Source organism: Rhipicephalus sanguineus, chromosome 8, assembly GCF_013339695.2.
Source record: "Rhipicephalus sanguineus isolate Rsan-2018 chromosome 8, BIME_Rsan_1.4, whole genome shotgun sequence".
NCBI lineage: Eukaryota > Metazoa > Arthropoda > Arachnida > Ixodida > Ixodidae > Rhipicephalus > Rhipicephalus sanguineus.
This window is the reverse complement of record NC_051183.1, coordinates 110,542,558-110,564,160: the sequence shown is the minus strand read 5'-3', so window position 1 is coordinate 110,564,160 and position 21,603 is coordinate 110,542,558. Positions and strand designations below refer to the sequence as shown.

Here is a 21,603-nt window from a genome sequence, read left to right as displayed (position 1 = left end):
GTAATTAATTAGTCATAACTATACTTGTAACTCGACAAGTACTCACCTAATTATGAAAATGTCAGAGGCATATTTACGTATGTTCAACTGACATCTGACTGCACTATTTTCAAAACGTACTAATTGCGTGCTCATTTTCTCGGGTGATAAAGAAAGCCCGCAAATGGTGAAAAATGACACCTGACTAGACTGAAGAGGACATTAAGAAGCAGTGCCCTCAAACAGGCTCACTGTGAGGTAGCCAGTATCAAGTAAAAAATGCAGAAAGAAAAAATATGAATCGCCTAGTCTGCCACTCTCCAGCGGAAAAACGATTTGCTTTGGTCTTACAGAGTCGGCCATATTTAGAACGGTGCAGCAGGTGCATTATGAATGAGAACTGTCGCCCATGAGATATGGATAATGGCATGCAATCTAGCAGAAGGAATCCCTGCAAAATTGTGACGCATGTTGTTGACGCTTGTCCTGTACCCTTGCCAAAGTGTGGAACGCTGTCTTTGGCAGTGGACAACAGGCAAAGCAGTTGCTTGCGCTAAGGTTATTTGAAGGCACTGCTTTCTATTGCGGGTGGAAGTATAGTGACGTGTCATTTTTCACATTTCGCGGGCTTTCTTTATCGAGCTGAAAAAATTGGCATGCGATTAGTACGTATTTGAAAATAGCAGTCAGGTGCCATTTGAACATACTTACATATGCCTCATTGACATTTTCATAATTAGGTGAGTACTTGTCAAGTTACAAGTATAATTATAGCTAATTAATTAAACCTAATTAACGAAAAAATTTGCAGTGGCTACGTCAGTGTCCTGGAAACAATATGTACTAGGTATGCTTTGCATAATGCCATTCCTATTTTTTAAATTTATGCTGCGTGTTAGTTGGGACACCCTGTATAAAGAACTATGTAAGTATGAACATCTGAGTCTTCGCCATTAACTTGGAAGACCAAAACACGACTGAAACAGAACTGAAAAACCTGCTTGAAAAGTGACTAATGTTATTTGCAGTTCTGTGCAATTAATCCAAGGTATCTTGTACTTGGGTCCACAGCGCTTGATGAAGATGACAGCAGCTGTCTGAAGACGCCAATAGTTTCGCTCGCTTGCCCGTTCTCTTTAAATGTGCAGAGCTCCAAGCGTACGCTGCGCTCCAATGACATCCAGGTGCCAAACAGTGGACTGCTGGACACGGAGCTTGACCTTTCCTTCTCCCTTCAGGTGAGCACCACTTGCTGATTCACTGCACCATGCACGCAAGGGTACAGGTACGAATGCATTGTATGCTGGGACAGATTGCATGCCACGTTCGCATAAAATCTGTGATGTCCTTAATACTTTGCAGCTGTCACAGGCACAGCATTACTTGATCACACGATTATCCATAAAACAGATGTTCAAGGGAAGGCGGGGGCTTGAAGCCACGCCCGTAGGCAGGAATTTTTTTCTAGGGGGGAGGGGGCACTTGCTCAAAAACCTTGACTATTTGAGAAAAACACCTATTTTCATTATTTATTTTTGGTAAAAACACCTACTTCACCAAAATTTCAAGGGGGTCAAGCAATGAGTAGTATAGTCAAACGAAGAATACTGCTGGAGATAACGTTTCGACACTGGGACTTGTCTTTATCAGAATAGCAACTGCTTTCCTTAGCAGTGTTTTTATGTATCAACAGTGATATGTGTCCATACACATGGCATGCTTTTATGTGCCCAATGCATAGTAGATTTCATTTTGCAGTGTACTGTTGCGTATGGTCACCTTGCTGAAGGCACTACCATATTTAACGAGCTGTTCAACAGGCTGCTTCTCATGAGCGACGTCAAAAGTAAAATTTTTATGTGCTCAAAATGAACATAACCGAAAATTAATTTGCACTATATTTCTAGCCTAAGAGCTCATTTCATTTATGTAAAAATAGAGCATGAATGACTTCAGTATAAATAGCGGTTTAATTACAATTTTAATTAGGATTTATTACTTTAACACGCATAAATTAGCGTATTATGACATTAGTTTTGTTGCTGTGGAATACTGAGTACCTTGAAATAACATATCAATTTGATGCATTTATAGACGGTTATTTAAGGCGGCTTCTGAAAGGGTTAAAAAGCAGAGTCTAACCCCTGTATTCAAAAGTGCACCCGTAACTTGACACCATGTCTTCACTTGTACACCTCACATTGTTGTAACGCCTGACATGAATGTTAACGCTTAGTCATACCTGACCACATCAAGCCATGGCTTCACTGCTGAATGTGGGGATAAATAAGTCTTCAGCTCTCTGTCAGTTGGCACAATCCATCGTTTTCCGATTCAAGTTGAATGTTTGTGCTCTGGGCCGTGCAGTACCCGCACCTGCTCAAGGGGAGCAGTGGTGGCGCCAACCAGTTGCTGGTGACACTACAGCGGCGCAAGCGGTACAAGAACCGTGCCATGCTTGGCTACAAGACCATCGCCACGGGTGCCATCAACATGGCTGAGGTAAGAAGGACAAAGGGCATTGAACCAAGCTTTTCTTTTCATGACTGCCATCCTAAATTGGCCATGACCTGAGCAATTGCATGGTCACACTGATTGCCATTATGAGTTGAATGTGCTGCAATACTGGCAGTGTGTCAGTGTGTTAACTTCAGTTAATTTAAGCCTGCTCTTAGTATAATACTACTTATCAGTCAAATTGTACAAGGCTTCACACTCTTGGTGGAGGCATCAGCGGCTGGTTTTTATGCTGTGTCCGTCTAATAGCGTGATGCCCTGTACAATAAATGAATGTAGTCGTGTATCAACCAGAGAGCGCATGGCACGCAAACATGCGTCTGCTTCATATTTGGTGTGTTTTGCGTGCTTTTGTTTTTTCTCCGAAAAAACAACCGGGTGGATTTTGGCACAATATAAATCCTTAATTCTGAAGTTATTTCAACTTATTTGAGGTGTCCTGCAGCTTGAAGTTAATGTTTTACCAATTCAAACAAGAATGAGAAAGTTGGGTAATTGTAGTTAATTAATACTTGGTAATGAAAAAAAAAAAACATGTAAGCACACATGACTACCACAAACATACAGCAGGCACAACTTTCCTAGAAGGCACAACTTTCGTAGAAAGCATTGTTTTTTAATTTTTTTATTCTTGGTCCGAATTAGCTGGGACGCCCGGTATATCTGTGTACAGAATGGAAAGAGAAACGCTTTGATTACTTCGGCCTTGATGCCACGAAGAAAGCAGTATAATGCCTACAACGAGGTGAGCTCGTCATAAACCACAGAATAGCAGTTGCATGTGATAAACTGAGACAAGCAAAAGCCCTTGAAGCATTACTCAAGCCACGCCTGCCATTTGTGAATTATGAATGGGACATGTTACGTGATGGGGAGCTGGTTGAAGGGGGACCCTGCTTTTAAGGATATTTATTTCGGATCAGATTTTTATGAAATTTTCCCAGCGTATGTATATTTCTTTGCTGATTTCAAATATGGAAGTACTTTTCTAGTGCAGTATGCAGTTTTTAACATATCACATTTCTTGTGTCTTCTTAGGAGCAAAATTTTCTTCTAAGCTGTGACAGTTACAGAGCAGATAAACATATCAAAATAATCTTGAATAACCACTGTATGTAGTAAAACAAGATTGGGTATTCCAAGTCCGTTTGAACAAAAGTTATGGTTTGTTGTACTTTCGTGAGCAAAAGTCTCGGTTTGACATCAACTCACATCAACTCACTCAGAACTGTTCAGTGTACCACAACTTTTGTTGAAGTGGGTTTAGAGCATCCTTTTTTGGTTTTCTGCATACAGTATTTATTCCAGATTATTGTGATATGTTGATTTGCTTTATAACTCTCACAGTTTATAAGAAACTGTTGCTCCTAGCAATAGAAGAAATATTTGATATTTTTAAACCTACACAATGTTTTAGAGAAATAATTGCATATTTGAAATCAGTACCTAGAAATGCGTAAGCTGTGAAAGTTAAAGGAGCACGGACACCAAAATTTTGCATCTTGTTTTTTCTATTGCGATAAGTAGTTAACAACCCACTTATCACTGCTAGAAAGCTCGTTTGCTCGAGCGCGCGACCGTTAATTATTTGGAGACGGTTTGATAGCGCCCAGTCTCGGTTTCAGAGAGCACCGAGGGAGGCGGGACCCGGAGTGGTGGCTATGTAAACATAGCTGGCTACGTGAGCACACAAAACCGCGTGCACATGAGCACCGCGCCGACAACTCTCTTCAACGAAGGCTTCCTGGGTGCTGCTACAATGCCCTTTGAGGCATTGTAAATATGCGTGACCCCCCTAAGATGCACTGCTGAGGCGACGAGGACATCAGCTTTTGTACTCCCATGCAAGTCTCTCCTTCTTTCCATTGAAAAGGTCTGCTAGGAGAGAGTGGGAGAAAGCACCAACAACAATCGTGGCAGCCAACACAAACTCGTGACGCAGGTGGTGGTTGGTTGTTTACAAGAACACCAAAGGCGCCTTTTGCATGGAGTGGCGCGACATGCACTTTAAATGTGATTTTAAATATGTTCTAGGCTATATTATCCGTTGATATTTTGTAGATTATGCGTGTGTATCCACAAAAATCCATCCCACGGGTTATCTTGTCTTCGAAATTTTGTGTCAGTGCGCCTTTAATAAAAAATCTGCTCCAAAATTAAGACGCATTCCTGAAGCAGGGCCTCCCCTTAACCAAGTGAAAAAAAAAGACAACTGGTACAGTGAATGCGAGACAGTAGTGCCTGACACTGTCTCGCGTGGTGTGTGGTGCAGGTGCTGCAGCGCCCGATGGATCGGGAGCTGGAGCTGCTCGCCTCGGAGGACACAGGAGGCGGTGGAGGGGGCGGCGCTGCTCCAACAGCTGTGGGCCGAGTCCAGCTGGACTCTCTGAGCAGCCAGCCGGTGGAACAAGAGCTCAAGGCCACTGGGCAGCACGGTGAGTGCTACACGGTGAAGCGTTATATCGCATACATACTGTAAACATACAGTATACATACATCGTATCGTGTACAGTCCGTCGTCCTAAATAATGTCAAATCTTCGTCAATAGCAGTGACTTCGGGAGTTCCCCAAGGAAGCGTTTTAGGGCCCTTATTGTTCCTAATCTACATAAACAACATAGTTGAAAACATTAGATCTCCCATAAAATTATTTGCTGACGACTGTGTCATATACAGAGAAATTGCGACTGAAAATGATATACACACTTTACAAACTGACCTAGATCACATAGCGGACTGGTGTAAAAAGTGGAACATGCATTTGAATATAAAAAAGTGTTGCAGCGTGAGCTTCTCAAGGAAAACATCCAAATCAGAGCATCAATATAACATCTATGACGTCCCTATCAACATACACAGCGATTATAAGTACCTCGGCGTTTACTTTACCGAATCGTTTACATGGAACAAACATATTGACACGGCCATAGCAAAAGCTAGTAAGATGCTTCACTTTATCCGCAGGAATTTCAAACAGGCGACGCGCGAAATCAAGGAAACTTTATATTTTTTGCAAGCCAGATCCATACTTGACTATGCATGCGTAATATGGGACCCCCACCAAGACTATCTTATAAATAGACTTGAAAAACTTCAAGAACCAAGCGGCAAGGTTTGTTTTAAATAATTACAGCCCCTACGCCAGTGTTTCTCAAATGAAGGCCACCTTGGGATGGGATCTGCTCCGTGTACGTAGACAGAAACTACGGCTTAAGCTGTTGCACCAGATCTATAACTCTAACGCAGGTATTAATCGTCATAGCTACCTTGTTGAACCATCCTACACATCCACTCGCTGTGATAATAGCAAAAAGATTTCTACCTTTAAATGCAGATCCAACACTTTTTTCTACTCGTTCTTTCCTAAAACAATAAGAGATTGGAACAGTTTAACAGACGACTTAGTAAATATAACAGATAATGATTTATTTTTTTCCATGTTGTGAAATTGTTCTTGCAACAACAAATGTATGTACTACGTGTCTCTAAATTGTATTTGGTGATCTATACTCATGTTACTCCTGATAATGTTTTGTTGATATTTCTATATGTGTGTATATATCCCTGCAAGTGTTCCTTTATTCTGGTTATGTTTTTGTTCCCCCCCCTACGTAATGCCTATATGGCGATGTAGGTAATCTGTAAATAAATAAAATAAATAAATAAATATGTGTACAGGCTCTAAAGTGACGCCTCATTAGTATTCAAGACCTCATAGAAGCTGATGTTTAATATATAATTTGTAGGCTTGTGCGAATATTCGAGCAAATAATACAGTATTCGACTTCGCTTCGATTCGAATTTAAAATATTGGAAATTTCGAAGTATTCGAAATGAACGAATAGGTGTATATTAATCCACTGGTAACCCCCCTGTAAAGGTGGTTTCACTGCAGTGGAAGGGTGCTGTACCGTGAATACACCTTTTCAGGAAATATACGCACTGCCGCGAAGCCCCGCTTCAAGATTAAATGAACATATTACTTGATTCATAATTTTTAAAGTCAGAAAACTAGTTATATCGGCTAATATGCTCTAAGTATAGCCAATTTTAAAACGTAACATATTTTACAGGTTATCAATTGCATTCTGCCAAAAGTCAAATCCTGCTACTGTTCAAAGTTGCTTCCACTTCCTTTGAACCAAAAAGAATGAAATTTGCACATGTCTTGTTATAATTTTTAAAAAGTATTGTGCAGGTTGGTTGGGTCATGACAAATATGCTAATTTTTCTTTACATTATGCGATATATATTATTTGAATTCGATTCGAAATTATTCGACCAGAACCACTATTCGCTTCGAATTCGCTTCGAACCTAAAATTTATGATTCGCACAAGCCTAATAATTTGGAATATCATTGTTGCGTGTATCTACACCTTCATTAGACATCAGATAACAAACGTTTCCCTCGTGGAGTAGAATAAAGGTTCTAGTTTTACCGGTTTGAGTATTAATGAGGTGCTCACCTTTTATGTGGTCAACCCTGTATGCACTCAAACCTCTATATAATAAAGTCACATCTGCCACGAAAATAACTTCATTATATCCGAAAATTTGTTATAAATGTTTATTTGTAACACTCTATCTATGACAACACTATTTTTCATTTACTTCGTTATAACCGATAATTCGTTATATCCGTGTTCATTATATCGAGGTCTGAGTTATACGGTGTTTACTATATAAGGGAGTGTACGGTATACATATGGTATAAGTATCAAACATTTGTAACATCCCCTTGGATATCCTATGCCAAAGTTTAGCTTTAATCAAAGACATTCACGATACTTAGAGGAAGGTGGTGCAACACGGGACAAAGACGTAGACGAGGGAAGAAGTACAAGCGCACTTGTTGCGCTTGTACTTTGTGCACTCTTACTTGTTCCCTCGTCTACAGTCAAACCCGGACATATCGAACTCGCAAAAAAATGCCTGTCAGTTCGATATAGGGCATAATTCGATATAAGCCGGCTAAAGAATTGGACGTCATAAATTCACATACCATTCATAAAAGCACTTTATTGACGAAGCTAGCTTAGTTGCACTGGAAATAGTCTTCCATTTTTTTCTGTTTGAGCAACTTCGCTGCCTGCGACAGCACGCATTTCTCAACATGGTCTGAAGAGTCGGAGCAGGCGAGGCTGCAACCTTCCACAATCGCGCAGAAGTGCCGGACTAGTGCGAGAGCACCAATCACCTCTGAGGATGTGGGCAAAGGATCATCGTTGCTTTGGGCATTGGGCCCGCTTTCACTTGTACTCGGTACGATGTTGGCAAAGTAGTATTCGTTTTCGAGCTCACCCGTGGTCGCGACATCATCATCTGCACTTACAAACTCATCATGCGCCACGGGCACCGGGTCTTTCGTCCGCTTTATCCCTAATCTCTGCCTTATTTTTCAAGATTGTGCTGAGAGTGCTCTTCGGAATCTTGCACGCTGCCGCGATGTCCGACTTCTCATCACGTTCGACTCGATTTATAATTTTAAGCTTCACGGCGAAAGGCAAATTCTGCCGCTTCACGCTAGCCATCATGGCACAGGCGCACAGTGCGAAGCACAATGAACGAGAAATGCAGGGAGATAACTCGCACAACCCGCGCGCTCGCACGACGAGAGTACAAGACGCCCTGATTGGCTGTCTCAGCAAGCGTTGCGGGTGGGTTAGGGTAATTTTTTGCAGAAGGGTGACGGCGTCTCGATTGACGCGGCGCAGTCACAGTAGGGAGAGCGGGTCATGCGCCGCCGGGTGAAACCACTTTTGGAGTGAGCGGTGGCGAAAAGCACCAGCTTCACGTCTCGCCAGGTGGGCACTTGGCGAGACGTGAAGATGGACACAGTGGCCAACTGCTTCCGGAAGGCAGGCTTCGTGACAGCGGAACTTGCAGAAACCAGTGAAGACGGCGACGACAAGCGCATAGACGGCGCATTTCAAAAGTTGTCGTCCCTCTTCTCGGCTGCCGTTCCACCCGAAGTGTCTGCGGACAATTTTGAGGAAGCGGACTGCAATGTTCAGGCTGTTGCGAGCCTCGCTGACGAGGACATTGTAGCTGCTGTCGCAGGGACCGGGAATGCCCAGGCCAACAGCTCAAGTGGCGACGAAGATCGTCTAGACGAGGCGGCAGCTACACGCGTGTACTGTGCCGCTGAAGTGGCAGCAGCGTTTGGCTCGATTCGCCGTTTTTGCGGCGACATGGAGTGAACCGAGCTGCCGCACCTGAACAGCCTCGATAAGATCGAGGCTAGCATCTTCAACTTCATTTCAAAGACGAAGAAGCAGGCCAAGATAAGCGATTTTTTTTTCGCGCAAATAAAACATTCTGTTGCATCGTGTGTGTGGAATCAGTTGTCATTCTTGAATGCGCCGTTTGTAGGTGATTGTCCGCCACTGGTAAGGTCTCGGGGCCTGTATCTTTTTATATCGAATTTTGCATATATCGAACTAATTCGCGATCCCCTTCGAGTTCGATATATCCGTGTTCGACTGTACCTGTTATTGCCATTTAGTGCAATATACGCCTAGTAAGGTGCAATGCTTTGAAGCACAAAGATGGCGCGTTGTGGCCCACGGTAATGCGAGAAAGCGGGGGTCGGCAACCTGCAGCCCGCAGGGCAGTATTATGCAACCCCCGGCACAACATCAGAACTCCCCCTGACTATCCGATGAACATCTCCACGACTTTCTGCATCTGCCGGTGAGCAACTTTGATGTCGATATTTGCGAGTTGGGATAGAATGTTAACCACCAAAAGTCGCATTGAAAGAGTTTTCTTTTTTGCTTTTAACCTATGTTGATATATTGCAACCTTGTGACCCACTAGCTGAAAATGAACATGATTTCTATTCCAGTTTTGTGTATCATTACAGTGGAACTTCGATTATACGTCCCCCGGTCCTGCGACGACCCGTGTTTTACGATGAATTGGCTTGTCCCGGCAAAACCCCTATAGAAATAACGTATTAAAAACCTCAATTGTACGACGCAATTTTACGCCGGCCCCGCCTCGTACGACGCTTCACTGGACTGTCCGAGAAAAAAAAAGACCTACGATGACACGGGCTGGCACGGAAACACACTGCGGCCGGGTGAAAAAAGTCGGGAAACCGAGGAACAGAGTTCGTATCCGCGCTGCCACCATAGCCAACGTTGGCCGGAGCCAGCCGGAGCGCATTCGTTTTGTCGCATTGCACTGCGCACTTCCGTTGTCGCCTTTTTTTTCTCTCTCTTCTTTTGGGTGGTTTTGTAGTGACCGTTGTGAGCAGATAGCATGGCAGATAATTTCGAGCTCGCTTTCTAGTATGCGATAACTTTCGCTAGATTTCGTGTCGTTATACTGGACCACGGCCGGGCTAGACCGCACGCGCGCTCCTTTCGCGCGCGCGTGCGGTCTAGCCCGGCCGTGACTGGACGTGTTGAACGGCGATTGTTGAGCCAACGTTTGCGACAGCCGCGGGAACCGGAACTCGCTGCTGTCTATCTACCAGAGGGCTGGGGCATTTTAGCCGCTCGCGATTGGTCGAAGCTTGCAAGTCGAATAGGCCTACTGCCGTGCTGCCATTCAGCCATCCCTTCACGTGTTTGCCTCATCGGTTGGTTGTGCTGCGCCGCAGCTGCTGTGTCCACGTGCAAAATTTTCTGTGTTCGGACATTGGTGTGCGAGGAAGCTTTCGAATTCTTGGTTGCGAGTGCTGCGTCTCGCAATGTCGTGGAACCGAAAACCGCTGACACTCGGAGAAAAGCTTCGCATAATCGACGAGGTGGAGAAGCGGAACGGAGCAACAAAGGCCAGCATTGCCCGCGACCTGAACATTCCCGAGTCGTCGCTGAAAACGATCCTCGCGAAGAAGGACAGCATCCTACTAAATGCGGCAAAGTTCGGCCTGAACAGGAAGGCCGCAAAAGATGGCAAATATGCTGCCATGGAGAAGGCCCTCGTTGAGTGGTTGCGTCAGGCCCGCAGTTCAGGAATTGCCGTGGATGGCGTAATTTTGAAGGAGAAGGCTGAGGCAGTTGCATTGCGCTGCGGCATTGACGACTCTAAAGCCTCCTATGGCTGGTTGGATCGCTTTAAAAAACGCAGTGGAGTTGTGTACAGCCGCTTCTGTGGAGAGAGCGCGTCAGTAAGCTCCGACACTGTAGAAAAGTGGACTGCATTGCTGCCGGAATTGATACGGGAATACAAGCCGTCCGACGTGTTCAACGCGGATGAAACGATTATTTTATAATATGCAGCCAGAACAGACATTGGCATTCAAAGGAGAGAGCTGTCACGAGGGTAAGCGAAGCAAAGAGCGTCTTACCGTATTGCTTTGCGCTAATGAAGACGGCTCTGAAAAGCTTCCTGCCCTCGTGATCGGCAAGTTTGAGAAGCCGCGATGCTTCAAGAATTTGAAAAGAATGCCGTGCCAGTACATGTTCAACCAAAAAGCCTGGATGACGGCTGCTGTGTTTTCTACATATCTGCAGCAGCTGGACTCCAAAATGGGGGCTAAGAACAGAAAGATTCTTCTTCTGCTTGACAATGCGCCATGCCATCCATCAGATATGTCGCATTTGAGAAATGTGAAAGTTGTATTTCTGCCCCCCAATTGCACTAGCCAGCTGCCAGTAGCGCACCCAGGAATTCTCTCAGGGGGGGGTTGAAATTCTGAGAAGCCTACAGGAGTGTGGGATGGGGGGGGGTGCAGGCACATTGCATAATACGCCATTTCGTTGTTTAGGCTGGAGGATTGCAACGACAAAGAAAATATGAGATACCAAATAGTAATAACAATACTACTACTACTGCTAATAATAATAATAATAATAATAATATCAAATGTGATGATGATGATGATCTTTCAGCATTTTACAGCAAGATCTTGAAAAACTTGAGAGGGCCAAGAAACTGTTCAGTGAAGCAGCGCACGGAGAAAATAAATGGCAAATTCAATAAACCAACGCGTAATATAGTTCCAACAAAGATGCCTGGCAAATACTTATTTTTGCTATATAGTTTTTCAGCTCCAGGTAGTGATAAGGGTGCTGACGTGCCGGCCTGCTGGCGGACGCGCATTGCTGTTAAAAAAATTATTACTATGTTAGCGCAAACAAATGGGACGCAAGAAAGGCACACGAGGACACCCGGCGCCGTGTGCCTTTCTTGTGTCCCATTTATTGTGTCTTGTGCCCGATTACCACAGTAATCAAAAAATGTCATACAAACAAGCCCCATTGGCAACTTTAGCAATTAAAGAACTCTGTAACTGAGAATGTTGTGCACAATGTGAGCAGAACATCCTATATTATAATTCCTTCTAGCCTCGCCAAACTACAAATCTGAAAGTGCATCGTAAATATTTACTATAAGCTTTGTGGCATTGATTATAAACAGTATATACGTGCAGCTCAATGCAGCTGCACTGTAGCCAGGCTTACCGTCTTGCCATGTCATTCTGGTGCACAGGTTCGGCGTCGGAAGTATCCTCAGTGATAAGTGACTGATCGATTGACGCATCTGTAGGCGATAAGTGCTGAGTCATCGCTTCCTTTTTGGCCGCAATCGGGCATTCCGGTGCTGTCGCTGCATCTCTTGAATCTGAATACGGACTCTTTTTCGGGAAGTAGGTGAGGATCGTGTTCAACTGGCGCTTCAGCGAAATGCATGTGATGTGGTAGCTCATTCGACGCAGATTCGCGCAGCAGACACAGAAGCAAGTTCTAGCGAGCGAACTGAACGTGTGCATGGGGGCACATCAAACTTCGTAGCTTCCGTCCGATGTACAACATACAAAAAAGAAGTGGTAAAAAGAGAGAGGGCGAGAGTTGTCTGAACAAAAAAGAGAAAGAAAACGTGGCACCCCAATATAACTCTCGCACTTTCCAAAGCCCTTTTTTCTTGTCACGCGTCCTTGAAAACATTTACTCATTCTGCCCCGTCGTCTTACTCCTCCCATCTATCGCAACGTATGGATTTTCGCATAGCATTCGTGCTTGCTTGGGGTCCCTGCGTGCGCGCGGTACTGAGGCATGGCTGTCGACGCACACACTAGTTGCGCCAAGGCTTGCTCATAAATGCAGGAACCACAGTGTATGTGCTTAAACGAATATCGCGATGCGCTCGAGCTGTACGGCCTCCCGGGTTTGCTGTCGCTTTGACGAACGAGCCGCGTACGAGGTCGCCTTTCTTCTCGCCGCTCCAATACAGCTCGTCCGTCCTCTGTCAACAAAGTTAAAAAACAAAGTGCGCGGCCACCCCGCTGGCGACACCATTTGCCTGTAGAAAACGCAAGCCCCGAAGAAAACAAAAAACACTCTTTTCGAAGCGCCGCCGACGCCCTCTTATCTTTGGAACTTTGAGTGAACATTTTTCCCTACTTTTCGGAATACATACGGTTCCTTCTTGAGCGGTCGAGGGAGGGATGAACAGGGCTTCTTTTCTTGTTTGGTGGGTATGAAAGGGTGAGGCAGGCGGCGGCAGTGCTCTTCGGTCAAAGAACAGAGGAGTGCGAGGGATTGATCGGTGGGAATGAGTTGAAGAGTAAAAAGTGGTGGGGAGCACCTTTGGCGTGTGGATGTGTCGAGGTGCACTGTTAGATGAGAGACAGGGAAAGGGGGATACTTGGAGTGCCGGACTGTGAGGCTGTACGCGTACATCTTTTTTTCCTTTTCTTTTTCTTGCGCTTTGCGCGGGGAAAAGCGAAGTCCTGCCAGCATTCATTTCCGGTAATTGGCTTCAGCTGCGATGGATTGGGGATGTCTTTTCCGTCTCTCTCAGTTCCGCTGATGCAGCTCGCGTCGCAGCCAGTACAATCAGTTTTGTTGAAGATGGCTTGGGTACGCTCTTCCGGTGGCCGGTTTTTAGGAGAAGGCATAGAACGCGCTATTGTGTTCGTAATGCTGCAAACATTTTCACGAACCGCCGGTCCCCATCGTCGGCTACGGGCCACACGCTCGGAGGAGTGGGGTGTCAACAAGACCGTTTTTTTTTTCTTCTTTTTTCGGCAGCCTAGTACGCCGGCGGCTTTTCGAACATGTGGTTTCGCTTTGAAGTCGCGCGCGTGCCACCGTTAGCGGTTTCGAACTGGCTTCGGTCAGGTCTTTATCCCTCCCGTTTCGGACTGCACGTGTGTATGGCACAAAGGCGGCAAAGCGCAAGAGCCGACGGGCCATTCGCGTTCTTACTGTCACGTTACTCAGCCGGCCGCGGAAACGGGCGATGGTTTTGCTGGCGCCACGGATAGCGGATATATGTGTTTCTGTCGTGATGTTGATTGGGGGACACCTGTTACTGGATTTCTCAGCTTGCGTCGTTGTGTTTTTGGAAGCGAAATGCTTCCTGAATAAAAGATTTTGAGTAGCCGTTCCTGGCGCGTTTCCTGAATATATCGCGTTTTTCTTGTTTTTCTTTCTAAAGTTGTGTGCTGCAGTGCGTTCCGGCTCTTCACATTAATATCTTTACTACTGATGTATTGCGGATTTTTGTGGGGTTCTAAAGTGAACTGAAAATATCGACTTGTGTAGGTGTGAATGCACAGTTTCATTTGCAAGTTACAAGGGCATCTAAAAACGACAGGGAGTCTTCTGTTTCAAGGGTGAACTGAATACTCGTTGGATAAATTTAGATGAGAGAATAATTGTGACTTATGACCTCTTGACGCTCGAATGACAGTCGTTGAGACGTATCTGTGAAAGATTTTTGACTGCGGCTGCAATGAAATAAGAGCTTGTTCCTCGATGTGTTTCATTGTTATATTTGCCATGGCGACAGACATGGACACAGGGTTCCAAATAGTGAAACGTTTATGAGAAAGTTGGCATATTTAGCAAAATTAATGCATTGTGATAAGGCAGAAAAAGAAGGTTCGCACCATATGTCTCTGGAAGGGCCCAAGTGCTTCAAATGCTTTTCTCCTTTTTTTTTTTTTTCGTTTTGGAGGATCGATAGTTACCTTGGTTCGGTCCTGCCAATTAGAATTACGTTAGAGCTCGTCTTCACGTAAAAAGTGGCGCTAATTGGTAACACCGTGAATATAAAGGGCATTTTAGCGGTGACACGTGGCTATATACTTTAGAGCTTGCCGTTGAATGAGTGCCTTCATTTTCATTTTGTGTTTTGTCACGGCCGTTAGATGAAAAAGCTTCATCCAGAGGGCGTGGTTTTGTAGAGCCCATCTATATGATGAAAAAAGAATGTTTGTCGGCAAGGAGAGCGTACATTATTTAAAGGAAAACAAAGGTGCTCCGTGACGGACACAATTCGTGTTCACTATAATATCAAGGATTTAAGAAAAAGTAACGAGAATGCCACCGGCATCGCAACAGGAAATGTTCATCACGCTTAAGCGAGTTTCGTTTCCATAGCAAGTAAGGCATTGAATGTACATGAAAGCGCTTGTTATTTCTATAAAACGGGTTTTATGACGTAGAATTTGAAAGAAGTTGCACATTCAAGACAAAACCAACATATATTTATTGCGCAATTTCGTCGTCGCGCCATTAGTGCCATTAAATCAAGCCATGTGACACCGACAATTTAATGGTATTTAGGCACTTGATATCTTAATCTCTAATTACATTAGAAGCGTCCCAGTGAACCAGGTATAATTTGCATGTGCGCAGTTAAGTGCATTAGATTTGCCCGTGTGAACCGGATAATAACGTTACAAACGGTAAACAACACTGCGAACTCTTGTTCTGGACAAACATGTATGTAGCACTGCGTGCACAGCTGGATGAGCTGCTATACGTAATATTTTTCATGTCACATGCACTGTGCACCGACGTCTGTGGTCAAGCCACGCGGCGCATTGTCATTGTACACAGCCCCTTTTAGACTTCCCCCGAGAATCAAACAAATAAAAAAAACAATAGATTGTTTCGAAGATTCCGAAATATCTCCTTGCTCTATTGCAATAATCAGAGGGGGCAAGAAAAGAAGAGGGGTCAAACTGACGACCTGTGAAAGCATCTTTTCTTTCGTCCAAAGCCGCTTCACTGGAAGTGAACGCAGAGTCACAGAGCACGCGGTTTGCGCTCTTTCAGTTTAGGAGTAGATGGGTGAATACAACGTATTTCTGGAGTAAATGAGAGAAAATTGACCTCAGACCACCTCTTGAATTGAAATAACAACGTCTGAAAGGCCCGTGAACGTGTACGCTGGATTCTCGGCGACAATGACCGTGAAGCAGTTACGGGGGGGGGGGGGTCAGGTCGGCCTCAGGGGGGGGGGGGTTACAACCCCCAAAACCCCCCCCGTTGGTGCGCCACTGCCAGCTGCAGCCACTTGACGCTGGCGTCATCAAGTGCATGAAACAGAAATATCGGAAGTTTCTGGTGCAGCGTCGGCTGGCGGGCATGGAACGCAAGCAGTTGGATAAGATGCTTTCTGTGCTTGATGCAATGCACTATATTGCTAGTGTATGGGACGCAGTCACGCCAGAAACCATCGCCAACTCCTTCAGGCACTGCGGCTTTAATAGAAGTGGTGCTTGTTCTACCAATGAAGCTGCAGTGCCTGTTGACGATGAACCAGAGTTCGGCAGCCTGGAGCTGCCTGGATCTTTCGCGGACTATGTTGGTGCCGACGACGACGTTGCAGTGTGCAGTGAAGTGTCGCTGGATGACATTATCGAAACTGTGCGTCCCGACACTGCGGGAACTTCCGACGAGGAAGAGATGGACGACGCTGCAGAGGCTAGCGCGTCCGTTCCGACTTACGCGGACGTGTTGTGCTACGTCGACCACATTCGGCGGTTTGCTTGCGCACGCGACGAGATCGGCGACTTGCTGCCAGATATTGCAGCTATCGAAAGAAAGCTGATGTGTCGTGGCTGGGCAAACTCTCAGAAGAAAATCACAGATTTTTTTAAAAGGTGAGAAATAAAGGTTCATTCACACCTCCGATAAAATGCGTGGTTGTCATTTTTTCAATTAATTTAATCTACGTTCCTCGGAGCAGCGTAGGTTTGTGCCGCGGACTTTCTTAGGCATTATGTGCCCGCTGTTGTGGGGCAGCAATGACCGTCACTGCCTATATTCTCGGTTTTTCGATTATACAACGCCCGGATTATACGACGATTTTGCGCGGTCCCCTGAAAGTCGTATACATAACTTGCAAGTGACGTCAGTTCCTGTCTTCCGTCCGCCATCACCGAGCACATACGTCTCAGTGACCGCGCTGTGTTTACGTTCGTGCGCGGATCGTTCGGCGTAGTGCGCGTGTTTTGATCGTTTGCCTTGCGCTTATGACGAACGAGAATCGTTCAGGACATTATGCAGCCTGCAGTGTCGTCAGTGGTGTCGCACGTAATGGTTGAAACAACTTCGCACGAGTCACCTAAAGCGGCGCTCTTTGCCGTCTACATTTTGTGGCGCTCAAACTGCACAGATTTCGTCGCTGATTGCTGCCTAAAACCATGGCCCAATAACATGTTTGGCGCCCAGTCGGGGTTCGTTTCACCGAAGAGCTAAGAGAGCCTCCCGAAAACCAAGGCGCGATTGCTGTGTTCAGTTCGGTGCTTCACGTTTTGACAAAAATTGACCTCGCGCATAACTCCATGGTGATACACTCGGCAAAAAGGTGAGAAGATTCGGAAGCATAACTTGCCTGTTATGAAGTGACACGTACCCGTACACACAAATGTTGTGCAACGTCTGAGGTCCTTCCTGTTTACGCGCGCATAAGCCGTGTGCTCCGCTTCTCGGACAGCTCTTTCGTGCGGTCGCACGGGTTTGTAATCACGTTTGGCAAACCGTACGTCCCCCGATTCTGGTCTTTTTTATTATTATTGATTTACACTTCTCGTGCAGCAGCCAAATATTGCACAAATCGCCGTTGCGATGTGCAGCGTTGACGGGAATTACGAGAACTGCACAGCTTGAGTCGGTGTCGTCTGCTGCCATGTGTTCGATAATAGCGGCGCATGTCGCGAAATTGTATCCCAGAGTTCCACGGTGTGAAGTAGTTGCAAGTTATGTATAATCGAAGTTCCACTGTATTGTCAATTCGCCAAATTTTTCTCTTTGCTTGCGAAGACCCTCCACCCCTACCTCCCTATTTGCCGTGCGGCCCCCGCCGTGTCGGGTTTGATGCAACATGGCCCTCCGCTTCAAAAGGTCGCTGACCCCTGCTGTGAAGCCAAGTTTGTAGTGAACTTTCATTAAAGCAGCGAAACAATCTTTGGTGTTGGCATAGTGCAACTTTCCAGCACCTGGCATGGCAGCCTTAAGGATAGCAACCTGCTTTTCCAGGGCAGGGATCTTGTGCTTCTGGTTTTGCACTTGGCTCATTCACATTCCTGTGAAATCGGCAAATCGATGACGCGGTCGAAGGGAGATGAGCAAAACAAAAGTGTTCGCTGTTAATTAGCAGCATGTCGCACACAATCCAGTGTGCCGGCTTCACCTGATCCATTGTATAGACTATGCGCATGAGGCATACACTTATTAATTTAACGCGGTAGCGTTAAAGAGCCCGTTTTACAGAAATTCCGGTGTCGGCATCGTTGATTGTGTGTGAAAAATCATCTTGTCTGTGTCCGAAAAATCGAGAAAGATGCAAATAAAATAAATACTAAAAGTCTACGGGTTCGAGTGAAAATCGAACCCAGGCTGTGTGCATGGCAAGCAGGCGTTCTAACACAAAGCCACACTATTTTTTGAAACTGCTTCGGAAAAAAAACACTATGAATAATCGAAAAAGATGCAAATAAAGTAAACAATAAAAATATTTGGGTTCGAGTGAGAATCGAACCCAGGCTGTCTGGGTGGCAAGCAGGTGTTCTACCACAGGGCCACGCTATTTCTTGCAACTGCTTCGAAAAAACACTTCTGAATGTCATGTAGTAAGGAGTCTCCTTAACACATGTAATATTGTGTGGCAGAAGCATAGAGTTGCACGAGGCGTCAAAACATGTGAATTGTGCAATGTGGGGGTGTTTTAAAGGCCCATCCATTACGAAGTGCTCACATTTAATCATCATCATCAGCAAAAGCATCAACAAAAGTTTGCAGCTGCGTAGGTTTACGTGTTGCTTTACGGACACATAGTGGGCCCTTCGCTGATTAGCAAAAGGAATAATTATGGTGTAGCGGGCACTTAACAACTGTACTTGTAGTAGGCATTCTAGGATAGTACTTTGAAACGGCCAATGTTACGTGCACAGTCATTCGTTTCCTTATGGCAGGGTTGAGGCATGCACCAAGACCGAAATCAGGCTAGCAATTGAGAAGAGGATGCGCACGGGGCCCGATTATGCTATCGCGTTCTACTCTTGAAGGCAAAGCTCAAGCGTCCTCCAAGTTTTTTCCGAATTGGAAGGAGTTTACTGAAGAAGTGTAATGTGTATTCTTTTGCTGATCTTGTTCAATTTATTGTTTATCTTTTCCATTTCCTCTAACTGTCAAATGGCTCTTTCCATTACAATTATGGTTGTATTACATTGAATAGATACGGTAAAAATGCATGTGGCCGAGTGCTGGTTAGTGCTAATGCAAATGACTCCGAGCTCTAGTGAGTGTTTACAGTTACAGTCGAACCTGGACATACCGAACCTGAAGGGGATCGCAAAAAAGGTTCTATTATATATAGAGGCAATTTGATACATCAATTAATTTAATATAGAAAATGTATTCAAGGGGATTTTACAGTTGTTTTATATATACAATAATTTGTTATATGTGGGTTTAACCCTTTCGCTACCATTGACAAGTGTAGTCATAAGATTTTGTAACAAAATGACCAATGACGGCTATACTCGTCGTCAATAAAAATTGGTCCCACATGGGGCCAATGATGACTATACTTGTCACACTTGTGTCTCTTGACATTAGATGACCACACTCATCCGTGTTGGGCCATTTGTGTCTTGGCTTTCATTTTTTTTGCCATGTGTTCAAGCCACCTTCGAGTGATATTTTTTACGCGAATAGTGAAATAAAGGAACCCCATTGAATTGACAGAATAGTACTGTTTTATTCAAAAAAGAAAGCTCTACAAGTAGAGCGAAAATTTTTTTTCAGTAATTTTGGCAGGTTTTTTTCTTTTCTTACGGGAGTGAAACGGTTAATATATGCGGGTTTGACTGTATATATGAGTGTGCAACGGTTGGAATATGTTCAAGCACCAATGAGTGAGTGCTAGCGCAGAGCCTGTGCAAATGTTTGTGAGTGAGTTCCAGCCATCATTTGGTGAGTGAACATCCAGCCATCTTACCAACTCGTTATCTGTGACTGCGCAGATGCGGAGCGGTCAGCCACAGACGAGGAGTCATCATCGTCGTCCAATGATGAGGCGAGTGACAGTGAGGCAGCGGGTGATGAGCCGCACAACGAAGAGGCCCTGCTGCGCTGTCGCCGGCGGTCGTCGCAGATGCGCAAGGTGCAGATAGGCTTCGGCATGGCCTCGTTGTCGGATTAATATTTTGCTTAGGTAACATTCACACAGCGGTGATATGCGCCGCCGCAGTGCAAGTTTTTCGTCAGGAGAGAGAGTTTTCGAGTCGTCTTCCCCTCAACGTTCTCAGCTCAATGTTGTTGGCAAGGACGACGATGTTGAGTGGTCTTGTACGTCTGCATTGTTGACACAGTGATAGAGCCGCACCCCTACAACACTGACCGATGAGAAGTTGAAAAGCTGCTTTTAGGAAATTTGTAGCCCTTTCCCTAATGGAAAAATGGGGAAGCGAAGCTTGGTGTGTGCATGCCTGACCGACTATCTTTCCTTCCTTCTATTGCACTGTGCAGTCAATGCTCCCTCGTAATTTTTATTGTGATAGCAATTATATGGACACTCTCGGTTGGTTTTTGCTGTCCCCATCATGTTCCGCATATATATATGGACGTATATATTTATAAAATCCACAGAGAAAAATAAATCAGATGAAACATTTTCCGAAGCACGCGACCGGGGATTCGGACCTGCGATCTCTTGCTCTGCAGCATGTCGCATTAAACAAGTGTGCCACGCACCATTCATCCTTCGTAATACCAACGGCGAGCTATTTATATACACCATTTACCGCTGGCGGTACACAGGGCTCGTAGGTTCTTCAGCATGTTCACTGTCACCAGCGAGATGGCCCAAAGGGCGTGCTTTGAAGGCCGTCACCTCTGGGTTGTGCATAGTCGGCACTTGCAGCGCGCTGCTCAAACACAAAGAAGTAACAACTGTGACAGCTGTTAATTCGCACTCATCCCATCAACACCTCCTCTATTTTTTTCAACGCCAGTCGGATGTGCCTGATCCAGCCATTCACCACCCTCTCCTCTGGTCCTTTCCTAATCTCCCCCGTCAGCTAGCTTTCACGTCTGCTTTGTGTTCATTGGGAAGAACGCCCTCTAAGTGGTGCTTCACTACGGAAGTCAGTGGAGGTAATATTTTTGTTCAGTTGTGTTCATATCCGTGGGGCGGCGTCTTGCATCCCTCTTAATCACTATGTTATCTGTCATGCTGGCTCTCTAAGATACCCAGTGTTGTGAGATGGCGCGTGTTCGTTCGTGGCGCTCTGCAGACTACCAATGGGAATGTGTCACTGCAACGCTGCTGCATGTGCTGGCTTTGTGATGCACCACACGAGCGTTGTGACGTGGCACTGGAATTGCTTCAAGCCACATAGGAAGTAGTACAAAAGAACAAATCTGACAGACGCGCGGTATGGGAGAGGGACGGCGCGTCTACCGCATCTCCATGGGAACGTGCTCAGACGAACGTGTGACGCTAGCAGTCATACCCTTTAGGTGGCGTCACGCACGACAATAACTCCCTGAACTAAGGTGGACCAAAGGTTTTCATTGAGGAGCGAGCATTTGCACTGGCCTTCAAAAAAAAATAGAGGAGGCATTGGTCTTGTGTATACCTTGTGCGTTCTTTTCGAGTGTCTTTCTCTGTGATTGAGCAGCGCGCTGCAAGTGTCAAGCTGTGACAGTTCTTAGTTCGCACTCGTCCTGTGTGTGTTCTTTTTGTGCATCCTTTGAACTTGAGCGGCCCGCTGCAAGTTTTGAGCTGCTTGCCCTTCGTGGGACATTCCAATTTCTTGCTATTGCATTCATTGTCTTGCCCTTGCGGCGAAACTGTGACTCTTTTTTTTTCCTCCATGCCGGGAATCGGACCTTCACCCACATGCTTA

The 21,603-nt window shown here is 45.4% G+C and overlaps 1 protein-coding gene across 1 annotated transcript in view; it reads left to right on the top strand.

Moving 5' to 3' along the window:
* The window catches only part of LOC119402300 (phosphofurin acidic cluster sorting protein 2), a 96,846-nt gene that overhangs the window by 19,301 nt on the left and 55,942 nt on the right, over nt 1-21,603 (top strand). Inside the window, exons 3-6 of the mRNA XM_037669451.2 lie at nt 1,128-1,217; nt 2,347-2,481; nt 4,769-4,931; nt 19,717-19,856. Coding sequence (XP_037525379.1) covers nt 1,128-1,217; nt 2,347-2,481; nt 4,769-4,931; nt 19,717-19,856 — 528 coding nt within the window. The remainder of the gene's footprint in view (nt 1-1,127; nt 1,218-2,346; nt 2,482-4,768; nt 4,932-19,716; nt 19,857-21,603) is intronic.